This window comes from Bombina bombina, chromosome 1, assembly GCF_027579735.1.
Source record: "Bombina bombina isolate aBomBom1 chromosome 1, aBomBom1.pri, whole genome shotgun sequence".
Lineage (NCBI taxonomy): Eukaryota > Metazoa > Chordata > Amphibia > Anura > Bombinatoridae > Bombina > Bombina bombina.
Window position 1 is genome coordinate 1,560,918,970 of NC_069499.1, and position 13,015 is coordinate 1,560,931,984.

Genomic DNA, 13,015 nt, shown 5'->3' on the forward strand with positions numbered 1-13,015 from the left:
AGCTAGCTCCCAGTAGTCCAATTCTTCTTCTTCAACAAAGGATATGAAGAGAATGAAGCACATTTGATATTAGAAATACATTTGAATCACAAAAGAAAAAAATGTTGGCTTCATTTCCCTTTTAAGGTTGCTGTAACTAATGGCTGAAGATTCTTTCCTCACTATATTTAAACAGGCTGCTCCTGGGCATACATATATTTTATTTTTTTGTTTGCCTTGCTGAATGCTCATGTTTAAGTTACACTAGGAAGAATGCTTGTTCCTGGGTCTTTTATTAAACTAGATATAATACTGCAAACAATTAAACATATTGGTGCGCTCACTACACGTTATTAGTACCGAGCACCGGTACCTTAATAGCCATTTTCTGTTTTCGCTAGTGAGGTTTCTTTGCCACTCACTGTACTGCTCAAACAAACTTGCCAATGAAATCTTGGCAGAGACTGGTACAGTGCACAGGTAGTGTATTGAGTACTTACAGCAGGAGAATATGCCAGAGCCTATGTATATCAGAAATAAGGGAAATAACTGTAACTGTTGTTCTGAGTGTTCTTTGCTTTCCTTCTATTTCAGATCCCCAAAGATGAGCACATCCTGCGGTTCCTGAGAGCTCGGGACTTTAACATTGACAAAGCGCGGGAGATACTCTGCCAGTCCCTCACCTGGCGCAAGCAGCACCAAGTAGATTACCTGCTGAGCACATGGGACCCACCACAGGTGCTGCATGATTATTATGCAGGAGGCTGGCATCACCATGACAAAGGTGAGCTCTACCCGCACTGGTGCAGCGAAGATCAGAAATTATGCAAAAGGCGACTTATGGTAGTTGTAGAGCAAGTAAAGTGTCTGCTGTATGAGCTATAGATAGTTTGGATCCATACAATATGTAGTATATCAAGCAGGCAGATATAGAGGGCTGAGCAAGATGTTTGCTGCAAACGAATGAGACCACCTGCTTTACTTTGCAGACGGACGGCCACTTTACATGCTACGGCTCGGACAGATGGACACGAAGGGTCTTGTCAGAGCACTGGGTGAGGAGTCGCTGCTCAGACACGTAAGTCACATGATCACTTCGCACACATTGGGCCTTATGCACCAAGTTTGGAGAGGGATGTGAGATGAGATGGATGAACTTGCTGTCCTTACATCTAGCATGCTTGTAAATACAGGAACATTATAGTTTACAAGTTAGCAGAATCTGGACGTAAGCTGACAATGTACTCAGGCAACCAGCTAAGTTTAGATATAATTCAATGCATCTACAGCAGCTCCCTTTTTTAAATGGACTTGGCTATATCCTGTTTACATAGTTTTTCTATAGCCAATACTGCAGCATTAAACATTAAATGATTTATGGGGGGAAGGGGGGGCTTAATAGCAATTTACTAGTTAGAGGAAAAACCTGAAATCAGAGAGGAGCAGTGGACACCCCTCCTCTGCTTGCCGACTTCTCTCTGCAAAGTCTCTCTCCTTTCTGTTGTAGTAACTGCATGGAGAAGGCTCCTCATGCATTGGAGTGTTGGCTATGATTGGTTCAGTGTCCCATAAATGTAATGTGCAAGTTGCTATTAGTCCGGACAGACAACCCCCCCCCCCCCTTCCCGATCCTCTCCACTGAATTGCACTACTCGCACTACACCATACACTTCTGTGAATGGCACTGAGCTACCCAGTCCCCTCCTGTTACGGCTTAACCCTTCTCTTGACTAAATCCCAAAGCTATGGAGAGACAGAAGGTAGGTGGGCTTCTGCTTGTTATCTCTGATTGGGAATTTATAGCTATTAACGTACTTAAGTTCTTCTGCTTCATATGCTATTATAATGAGCAGAAAGTGAATTTAATACTCGTAAAATAATGTGTGTGCAGTTACATACATAGGCCAGTAGACGACGCTACATATTGTTTGTTCCCTGGTATATATACCACCCTAATAACCCAGGATGCTTTGTTCTAACAGGTGCTGTCCATCAATGAGGAGGGGCTGAGAAGATGTGAAGAAAACACCAAAGTCTTTGGGCGACCCATCAGGTGAGTTGTCTCAAAAACTAATCTGTCACTTATCCCAAAACTTGCTTACTAAACTAAAAACAAAAAATTGGATGGATGGATTTGAGTGATATTTCTTAAATTTAGTTTTAATGAGTTACTGGGCTTAATGTCAGCCCTGGGTTAGTGGATTCATTTGGTTAAAGGACCAGTAATGCAGTAGATTTGCATAAACAGCAAATAAATGATAAAAAGACAAGGCAACAGCACAAATGAGTAGTAGATTTATTTATTTTTCTGACAAATTTATGTCTTTCAACTCCTAATGTTTAATGTGACAGCCATCAGCCAATCACAAATGCATATACGTATATTCTGTGAATTCTTGCACATGCTCAGTAGGAGCTGGTGATTCAAAAAGTGTAAATATAAAAAGACTTATTTTGTTAATGGAAGTAAATTGGAAAGTTGTTTAAAATTGCATCCTCTATCTGAACCATGAAAGTTTAATTTCTCCAACATAGGTGTGTCCGGTCCACGGCGTCATCCTTACTTGTGGGATATTCTCTTCCCCAACAGGAAATGGCAAAGAGCCCAGCAAAGCTGGTCACATGATCCCTCCTAGGCTCCGCCTACCCCAGTCATTCTCTTTGCCGTTGTACAGGCAACATCTCCACGGAGATGGCTTAGAGTTTTTTAGTGTTTAACTGTAGTTTTTATTATTCAATCAAGAGTTTGTTATTTTGAAATAGTGCTGGTATGTACTATTTACTCAGAAACAGAAAAGAGATGAAGATTTCTGTTTGTATGAGGAAAATGATTTTAGCAACCGTAACTAAAATCCATGGCTGTTCCACACAGGACTGTTGAGAGCAATTAACTTCAGTTGGGGGAACAGTGTGCAGCCTCTTGCTGCTTGAGGTATGACACATTCTAACAAGACGATGTAATGCTGGAAGCTGTCATTTTCCCTATGGGATCCGGTAAGCCATGTTTATTACGATTGTAAATAAGGGCTTCACAAGGGCTTATTAAGACTGTAGACTTTTTCTGGGCTAAATCGATTCATTATTAACACATATTTAGCCTTGAGGAATCATTTTATCTGGGTATTTTGATATAATAATATCGGCAGGCACTGTATTAGACACCTTATTCCTTAGGGGCTTTCCCAAAGCATAAGCAGAGCCTCATTTTCGCGCCGGTGTGGCGCACTTGTTTTTGAGAGGCATGGCATGCAGTCGCATGTGAGAAGAGCTCTGATACTTAGAAAAGACTTTCTGAAGGCGTCATTTGGTATCGTATTCCCCTTTGGGCTTGGTTGGGTCTCAGCAAAGCAGATACCAGGGACTGTAAAGGGGTTAAAGTTTAAAACGGCTCCGGTTCCGTTATTTTAAGGGTTAAAGCTTCCAAATTTGGTGTGCAATACTTTTAAAGCTTTAAGACACTGTGGTGAAAATTTGGTGAATTTTGAACAATTCCTTCATGTTTTTTCGCAATTGCAGTAATAAAGTGTGTTCAGTTTAAAATTTAAAGTGACAGTAACGGTTTTATTTTAAAACGTTTTTGTACTTTGTTATCAAGTTTATGCCTGTTTAACATGTCTGAACTACCAGATAGACTGTGTTCTGAATGTGGGGAAGCCAGAATTCCTATTCATTTAAATAAATGTGATTTATGTGATAATGACAATGATGCCCAAGATGATTCCTCAAGTGAGGGGAGTAAGCATGGTACTGCATCATTCCCTCCTTCGTCTACACGAGTCTTGCCCACTCAGGAGGCCCCTAGTACATCTAGCGCGCCAATACTCCTTACTATGCAACAATTAACGGCTGTAATGGATAATTCTGTCAAAAACATTTTAGCCAAAATGAACACTTGTCAGCGTAAGCGCGGCTGCTCTGTTTTAGATACTGAAGAGCATGACGACGCTGATATTAATATTTCTGAAGGGCCCCTAACCCAGTCTGATGGGGCCAGGGAGGTTTTGTCTGAGGGAGAAATTACTGATTCAGGGAACATTTCTCAACAGGCTGAACCTGATGTGATTGCATTTAAATTTAAGTTGGAACATCTCCGCATTCTGCTTAAGGAGGTATTATCCACTCTGGATGATTGTGACAAGTTGGTCATCCCAGAGAAACTATGTAAAATGGACAAGTTCCTAGAGGTGCCGGGGCTCCCAGAAGCTTTTCCTATACCCAAGCGGGTGGCGGACATTGTTAATAAAGAATGGGAAAGGCCCGGTATTCCTTTCGTCCCTCCCCCCATATTTAAAAAATTGTTTCCTATGGTCGACCCCAGAAAGGACTTATGGCAGACAGTCCCCAAGGTCGAGGGAGCGGTTTCCACTTTAAACAAACGCACCACTATACCCATAGAGGATAGTTGTGCTTTCAAAGATCCTATGGATAAAAAATTAGAAGGTTTGCTTAAAAAGATGTTTGTTCAGCAAGGTTACCTTCTACAACCAATTTCATGCATTGTCCCTGTCGCTACAGCCGCATGTTTCTGGTTCGATGATCTGATAAAGGCGGTCGATAGTGATTCTCCTCCTTTTGAGGAGATTATGGACAGAATCAATGCTCTCAAATTGGCTAATTCTTTCACCCTAGACGCCACTTTGCAATTGGCTAGGTTAGCGGCTAAGAATTCTGGGTTTGCTATTGTGGCGCGCAGAGCGCTTTGGTTGAAATCTTGGTCGGCTGATGCGTCTTCCAAGAACAAGCTACTTAACATTCCTTTCAAGGGGAAAACGCTGTTTGGCCCTGACTTGAAAGAGATTATCTCTGATATCACTGGGGGTAAGGGCCACGCCCTTCCTCAGGATCGGCCTTTCAAGGCAAAAAATAAACCTAATTTTCGTCCCTTTCGTAGAAACGGACCAGCCCAAGGTGCTACGTCCTCTAAGCAAGAGGGTAATACTTCTCAAGCCAAGCCAGCTTGGAGACCAATGCAAGGCTGGAACAAGGGAAAGCAGGCCAAGAAACCTGCCACTGCTACCAAGACTGCATGAAATGTTGGCCCCCGATCCGGGACCGGATCTGGTGGGGGGCAGACTCTCTCTCTTCGCTCAGGCTTGGGCAAGAGATGTTCTGGATCCTTGGGCGCTAGAAATAGTCTCCCAAGGTTATCTTCTGGAATTCAAGGGACTTCCCCCAAGGGGGAGGTTCCACAGGTCTCAGTTGTCTTCAGACCACATAAAAAGACAGGCATTCTTACATTGTGTAGAAGACCTGTCAAAAATGGGAGTGATTCATCCTGTTCCATTAAGAGAACAAGGGATGGGGTTCTACTCCAATCTGTTCATAGTTCCCAAAAAAGAGGGAACGTTCAGACCAATCTTAGATCTCAAGATCTTAAACAAGTTTCTCAAGGTTCCATCGTTCAAGATGGAAACCATTCGAACTATTCTTCCTTCCATCCAGGAAGGTCAATTCATGACCACGGTGGATTTAAAGGATGCGTATCTACATATTCCTATCCACAAGGAACATCATCGGTTCCTAAGGTTCGCATTCCTGGACAAACATTACCAGTTCGTGGCGCTTCCTTTCGGATTAGCCACTGCTCCAAGGATTTTCACAAAGGTACTAGGGTCCCTTCTAGCTGTGCTAAGACCAAGGGGCATTGCTGTAGTACCTTACTTGGACGACATTCTGATTCAAGCGTCGTCCCTTCCTCAAGCAAGGGCTCACACGGACATTGTCCTGGCCTTTCTCAGATCTCACGGATGGAAAGTGAACGTGGAAAAGAGTTCTCTATCCCCGTCAACAAGGGTTCCCTTCCTGGGAACAATAATAGACTCCTTAGAAATGAGGATTTTTCTGACAGAGGCCAGAAAAACAAAACTTCTAGACTCTTGTCGAATACTTCATTCCGTTCCTCTTCCTTCCATAGCTCAGTGCATGGAAGTGATCGGGTTGATGGTAGCGGCAATGGACATAGTTCCTTTTGCGCGCATTCATCTAAGACCATTACAACTGTGCATGCTCAGTCAGTGGAATGGGGACTATACAGACTTGTCTCCGAAGATACAAGTAAATCAGAGGACCAGAGACTCACTCCGTTGGTGGCTGTCCCTGGACAACCTGTCACAAGGGATGACATTCCGCAGACCAGAGTGGGTCATTGTCACGACCGACGCCAGTCTGATGGGCTGGGGCGCGGTCTGGGGATCCCTGAAAGCTCAGGGTCTTTGGTCTCGGGAAGAATCTCTTCTACCGATAAATATTCTGGAACTGAGAGCGATATTCAATGCTCTCAAGGCTTGGCCTCAGCTAGCGAGGGCCAAGTTCATACGGTTTCAATCAGACAACATGACAACTGTTGCGTACATCAACCATCAGGGGGGAACAAGGAGTTCCCTAGCGATGGAAGAAGTGACCAAAATCATTCTATGGGCGGAGTCTCACTCCTGCCACCTGTCTGCTATCCACATCCCAGGAGTGGAAAATTGGGAAGCGGATTTTCTGAGTCGTCAGACATTGCATCCGGGGGAGTGGGAACTCCATCCGGAAATCTTTGCCCAAGTCACTCAGCTGTGGGGCATTCCAGACATGGATCTGATGGCCTCTCGTCAGAACTTCAAAGTTCCTTGCTACGGGTCCAGATCCAGGGATCCCAAGGCGGCTCTAGTGGATGCACTAGTAGCACCTTGGACCTTCAAACTAGCCTATGTGTTCCCGCCGTTTCCTCTCATCCCCAGGCTGGTAGCCAGGATCAATCAGGAGAGGGCGTCGGTGATCTTGATAGCTCCTGCGTGGCCACGCAGGACTTGGTATGCAGATCTGGTGAATATGTCATCGGCTCCACCTTGGAAGCTACCTTTGAGACGAGACCTTCTTGTTCAGGGTCCGTTCGAACATCCGAATCTGGTTTCACTCCAGCTGACTGCTTGGAGATTGAACGCTTGATTTTATCGAAGCGAGGGTTCTCAGATTCTGTTATCGATACTCTTGTTCAGGCCAGAAAGCCTGTAACTAGAAAGATTTACCACAAAATTTGGAAAAAATATATCTGTTGGTGTGAATCTAAAGGATTCCCTTGGGACAAGGTTAAGATTCCTAGGATTCTATCCTTCCTTCAAGAAGGATTGGAAAAAGGATTATCTGCAAGTTCCCTGAAGGGACAGATTTCTGCCTTGTCGGTGTTACTTCACAAAAAACTGGCTGCTGTGCCAGATGTTCAAGCCTTTGTTCAGGCTCTGGTTAGAATTAAGCCTGTTTACAAACCTTTGACTCCTCCTTGGAGTCTCAATTTAGTTCTTTCAGTTCTTCAGGGGGTTCCGTTTGAACCCTTGCATTCCGTTGATATTAAGTTATTATCTTGGAAAGTTTTGTTTTTAGTTGCAATTTCTTCTGCCAGAAGAGTTTCAGAATTATCTGCTCTGCAGTGTTCTCCTTCTTATCTGGTGTTCCATGCAGATAAGGTGGTTTTACGTACTAAACCTGGTTTTCTTCCAAAAGTTGTTTCTAACAAAAACATTAACCAGGAGATTATCGTACCTTCTCTGTGTCCGAAACCAGTTTCAAAGAAGGAACGTTTGTTGCACAATTTGGATGTTGTTCGCGCTCTAAAATTCTATTTAGATGCTACAAAGGATTTTAGACAAACATCTTCCTTGTTTGTTGTTTATTCCGGTAAAAGGAGAGGTCAAAAAGCAACTTCTACCTCTCTCTCTTTTTGGATTAAAAGCATCATCAGATTGGCTTACGAGACTGCCGGACGGCAGCCTCCCGAAAGAATCACAGCTCATTCCACTAGGGCTGTGGCTTCCACATGGGCCTTCAAGAACGAGGCTTCTGTTGATCAGATATGTAGGGCAGCGACTTGGTCTTCACTGCACACTTTTACCAAATTTTACAAGTTTGATACTTTTGCTTCTTCTGAGGCTATTTTTGGGAGAAAGGTTTTGCAAGCCGTGGTGCCTTCCATTTAGGTGACCTGATTTGCTCCCTCCCTTCATCCGTGTCCTAAAGCTTTGGTATTGGTTCCCACAAGTAAGGATGACGCCGTGGACCGGACACACCTATGTTGGAGAAAACAGAATTTATGTTTACCTGATAAATTACTTTCTCCAACGGTGTGTCCGGTCCACGGCCCGCCCGGGTTTTTTAATCAGGTCTGATAATTTATTTTTTTAACTACAGTCACCACGGTACCATATGGTTTCTCCTATGCAAATATTCCTCCTCAACGTCGGTCGAATGACTGGGGTAGGCGGAGCCTAGGAGGGATCATGTGACCAGCTTTGCTGGGCTCTTTGCCATTTCCTGTTGGGGAAGAGAATATCCCACAAGTAAGGATGACGCCGTGGACCGGACACACCGTTGGAGAAAGTAATTTATCAGGTAAACATAAATTCTGTTTTTGACTTGAATGTCCCTTTAACCCCTTACCGACCAACGACGTACAAAAAAAGGTTAACGACCAAGGACATACCCTGTATGTCGTTAATGTTTCCAAGCGGTGGAAGCGATCCTGATCACTTCCAGCCGCTTTCATGTTATTGTAGTGATGCCTCGATATTGAGGCATCCTGCAATAACATTTGTGAGCCATCCGATGCAGAGAGAAAAAAAACTTTCTCTGTGAAATGGAATCGCAAAACAAAGGCGCCTCCTAGTGTCATACAGTTGGTACAAATGGATAATGTGAATTCCAAATTAATACTCACAAGTGGAGCAGCACCCAATTGTGCTAAATAGAGCAGACTGGGAGCTCAGTGTCCCAGCTCACTGGTATAGCATGAATGCTGGTCTCTCCAATATCCTAAACGGACCGAATCAGCTCAGACTCTCAACAATGGATAAAACCCACAATTTAATGGTAAAATAAGATTTAAAATGTCCACCATATGACACTGAAATTTAAAACGCAGTAAGCAACGCGTTTCTCAGACTGCTGTCTGTTTAATCAGACTTCTGTTCATAAAATGAGAGTACCGTCTTAAATACATCAAGTAACCAATCCCTATCCTCTGTCAGTTGACACCTATTCAGGTGTGTATGCGCATAATTAATCCAATTACAAATACTGATAAAATATTGATAGATTATCTACAAATCTATGACATCATATTAGAAAAAAACACATTATTGACAGTACATATAAATACACACCTATAAAAATTATAACTCTACAAGATCTTGTGATGAATATCATGTCAACACCATATATTGTGTTACTAGATTAAATCTCTAATAGATCTCAATAGTATCCCAAGTTGTGAGACTGTGGCTAATGATACAATCACTAACAAGTGTGAGCATTAAAGTTGGATCACTGGCTCAATGTGATTACGTTCATACTAAAGGTCCCTATGAGACCCATTCTTCACACCACTTTATGAAAGTTACTTTATGCAACCTACACCCATAAATAATATATATAGGACACCACTATATTTCTCGATCTAATAATCATACGTGACCGTTTAATAAAAAGATGGATCTTATATTTCATTACAGTACTCAAATTGTGCACGCGTTTATAAATGTAATCATTCATACAAATGTAGCTATGTATTGGTGGTAGATCTCATTAAAGAACCATTATGTAGTACCTTGTTTTTCTTATTTCTTAAAACGGATCACATACTATTATTCCGATGGAGGTCTAGTTTGTGCCAGAATATACTTCTGTATATGTCACAAATAAAGGCATGACGTTCTCCCTATCAGGGCTAGAGTTGTCAAATTACTAGAACATCACGTGGTTACTGTGTTTACCTAATGATAGGGCGAACGTCACGCCTCTATTTGTGACGTATACGGAAGTACTCTAATGAAATATAAGATTATTCTTTTATATTTTTAAGTATTTATTTAAACGGTCACAAATGATTATTAGATCGAGAAATATAGTGGTGTCCTATATATATTATTTATGGGTGTAGGTTTCATAAAGTAACTTTCATAAAGTGGTGTGAAGAATGGGTCTCATAGGGACCTTTAGTATGAACGTAATCACATTGAGCCAGTGATCCAACTTTAATGCTCACACTTGTTAGTGATTGTATCATTAGCCACAGTCTCACAACTTGGGATACTATTGGGATCTATTAGAGATTTAATCTAGTAACACAATATATGGTGTTGACATGATATTCACCACAAGATCTTGTAGAGTTATAATTTTTATAGGTGTGTATTTATATGTACTGTCAATAATGTGTTTTTTTCTAATATGATGTCATAGATTTGTAGATAATCTATCAACATTTTATCAGTATTTGTAATTGGATTAATTATGTGCATACACACCTGAATAGGTGTGCCAGCTGATAGAGGATAGGGATTGGATACTTGATGTATTTAAGCCAGTACTCTCATTTTATGAACAGAAGCTTGATGCAACAGACAGCAGTCTGAGAAACGCGTTGCTTACTGTGTTTTAAATTTCAGTGTCATATGGTTGACATTTTGAATCTTATTTTACCATTAAATTGTGGGTTTTATCCATTGTTGAGAGTCTGAGCTACACTACAGAAAATATTTAATAATTTTATAAAAAATACCCTATTTTATGGCAAACTGGGTACTGGCAGACAGCTGCCAGTACCCAAGATGGCGCACAATAAGGTAGAGGGGGAGGGTTAGAGAGCTGTTTGGGTGGGGGAGTCAGGGAGGTTGGGTGCTAAGGGGGGATCCAACTCACCAGTATATGTTGTTGTTGTTGTTGTTTTTTAAAACAAACAAAAAAAGCAACCCTTCTATTTTAGTACTGGCAGACTTTCTGCCAGTACTTAAGATGGCGGGGACAATTGTGGGGGAGGGAAGAGAGCGGTTTGGGAGGGATTAGGGTGTGGGATGTGTCAGGTGGGAGGCTGATCTCTACACTAAAGCTAAAATTAACCCTGCAAGCTACCTAATTAACCCCTTCACTGCTGGGCATAATACACGTGTGGTGCGCAGCGGCATTTAGCGGCCTTCTAATTTCCAAAAAGCAACACTAAAGCCATATGTCTGCTATTAATGAACAAAGGGGATACCACAGAAGCGTTTACAACCATCTGTGCCATAATTGCACAAGTTGTTTGTAAATAATTTTAGTAAGAAACCTAAAGTTTGTGAAAAAGTGAACAATTTTTTTTTTATTTGATCGCATTTGGCGAGGAAATGGTGGCATGAAATATACCACAATGGGCCTAGATCAATACTTTTGGATCTAGTCTAAAAAAATATATATACATGTCAAGGGATATTCAGGGATTCCTGACAGATATCAGGGTTCCAATGTAACTATCGCTAATTTTGAAAAAAAAAATGGTTTGGAAATAGCAAAGTGCTACTTGTATTTATTGCCCTATAAACTTACAAAAAAAGCAAAGAATATGTAAACATTGGATATTTCTAAACTCAGGACAAAATTTCGAAACTATTTAGTATGGGTGTTTCTTTGGTGGTTGTAGATGTGTAACGGATTTTGGGGGTCAAAGTTAGAAAAAGTGTGTGTTTTTTTCCATTTGTTTCATCATTTTTAAAAAAAAATTTATAGTAAATTAAATGATATGATGAAAATAATGGAATCTTTAGAAAGTCCATTTAATGGCGAGAAAAACGGTATATAATATGTGTGGGTACAGTAAATGAGTAAGAGGAAAATTACAGCTTAACACAAACACAGCAGAAATGTAAAAATAGCCCTGGTCCCAAACGGTCAGAAAATGGAAAAGTGCTGTGGTCCTTAAGAGGTTAACAACCATATTCTGTGTTCAGACCTCTAACCAAGTGGTTGGTGTTGGGGTTCATGATTTTGAATCCTGACAAATTTATGCTTTTTATAGAACGATAAGCTCAAAATTAATAGTGTTTATTCAGACGTTGGTAAAATGCAGTTATTGTAGCCTGAACTCACCTTAATGCTTTCCTCCTGCTAGCTGCTGGACATGCCTGGTGGACCTAGAAGGCCTGAACATGAGACATTTATGGAGACCAGGAGTCAAAGCTCTTCTGCGCATCATTGAAGTGGTTGAAGCCAATTACCCAGAGACGCTGGGCAGATTACTGATCCTCCGAGCTCCCCGAGTGTTCCCAGTACTGTGGACATTGGTAAGATTTTTTTTTATTTTTTTTTTAGAAAAACCACATTCCTCTACCTACTCTCCTCTAACATCTCTTCCTTAATATCAAACAAAACTTAAGTGAATGGTAAACATGTACTTGCATGATATAACCATCGCTTAGAGCTGGTATAGTTCAGAGAAATGTAAGTAAACCATTCCCTTTATGTAAGTAATTCATTTCTTTCACATCCATATACGATTAAATACCTGCTCATAATGCAGAGTGTTAGAGAAAAAAATGTGTAGGGGTGAAATAAATAAAGGAGGAAGCTTCATCAACGTTAAAGACCGCGCTATGCTAAGTTAAAGTGAGAAAAAAGGAGGCGACCATAAAGCATAATGGATCAGGGAAATTAAATTATTGAGAGAAGGGGAGCATGAAGGAAAGTCAAGGACATTCTCATTCAGACTTGTGTATTATGATTTATATAGCGCAAAATACAATCAAATTCATAATGTATGTATGTATTGGGTACTTGTAAAGTGCGGCTAATCACCCGTAAGGGTCTCAAGGCGCTGCTCATTTTATTAACCTCGGAAGGATGAAAGGCTGAGTGGACCTCGCCGGGTATCGAACCTGCAACCCTTAAGTTGCTACAGAGCTCAGCCACAGTGCCTTAGCATGATGACCTAACTGTATTCTTATTAAAAGACAAAACTTTGTCTGCTTTTGTTATGAGTCATGTGTATGGTTACTGTTGGTGATTTCCTTATCATTGCTGACTTCCTGTAAAATTAGGATATGCAACATTAAAACTTTTTTTTTTTTTTTTTAACTAAAGAAGCAAAGTAACCATAAAAAGAAAGAGATTGTGTTAAAAATAAACTACTTGTTCTCTTGCAAAATTAACACTTAGAAATTCTCAGGTTAGCCACTTCTACAGCTAGACAAACAGACATTACAAAACCTAAGTTCTACTGTCACATGATTTTGCAACAAAGGTCCCCTACTGA

The 13,015-nt window shown here is 41.2% G+C and overlaps 1 protein-coding gene across 2 annotated transcripts in view; it reads left to right on the forward strand.

Annotated features, from left to right (window-relative positions):
• SEC14L1 (SEC14 like lipid binding 1) overlaps nucleotides 1–13,015 on the forward strand; it is a 175,317-nt gene that overhangs the window by 149,562 nt on the left and 12,740 nt on the right. For both annotated transcript variants that reach the window (XM_053709617.1, XM_053709624.1), the window contains exons 9-12: nucleotides 574–763; nucleotides 969–1,057; nucleotides 1,962–2,032; nucleotides 11,876–12,047. In XM_053709617.1, coding sequence (XP_053565592.1) covers nucleotides 574–763; nucleotides 969–1,057; nucleotides 1,962–2,032; nucleotides 11,876–12,047 — 522 coding nt within the window. The remainder of the gene's footprint in view (nucleotides 1–573; nucleotides 764–968; nucleotides 1,058–1,961; nucleotides 2,033–11,875; nucleotides 12,048–13,015) is intronic.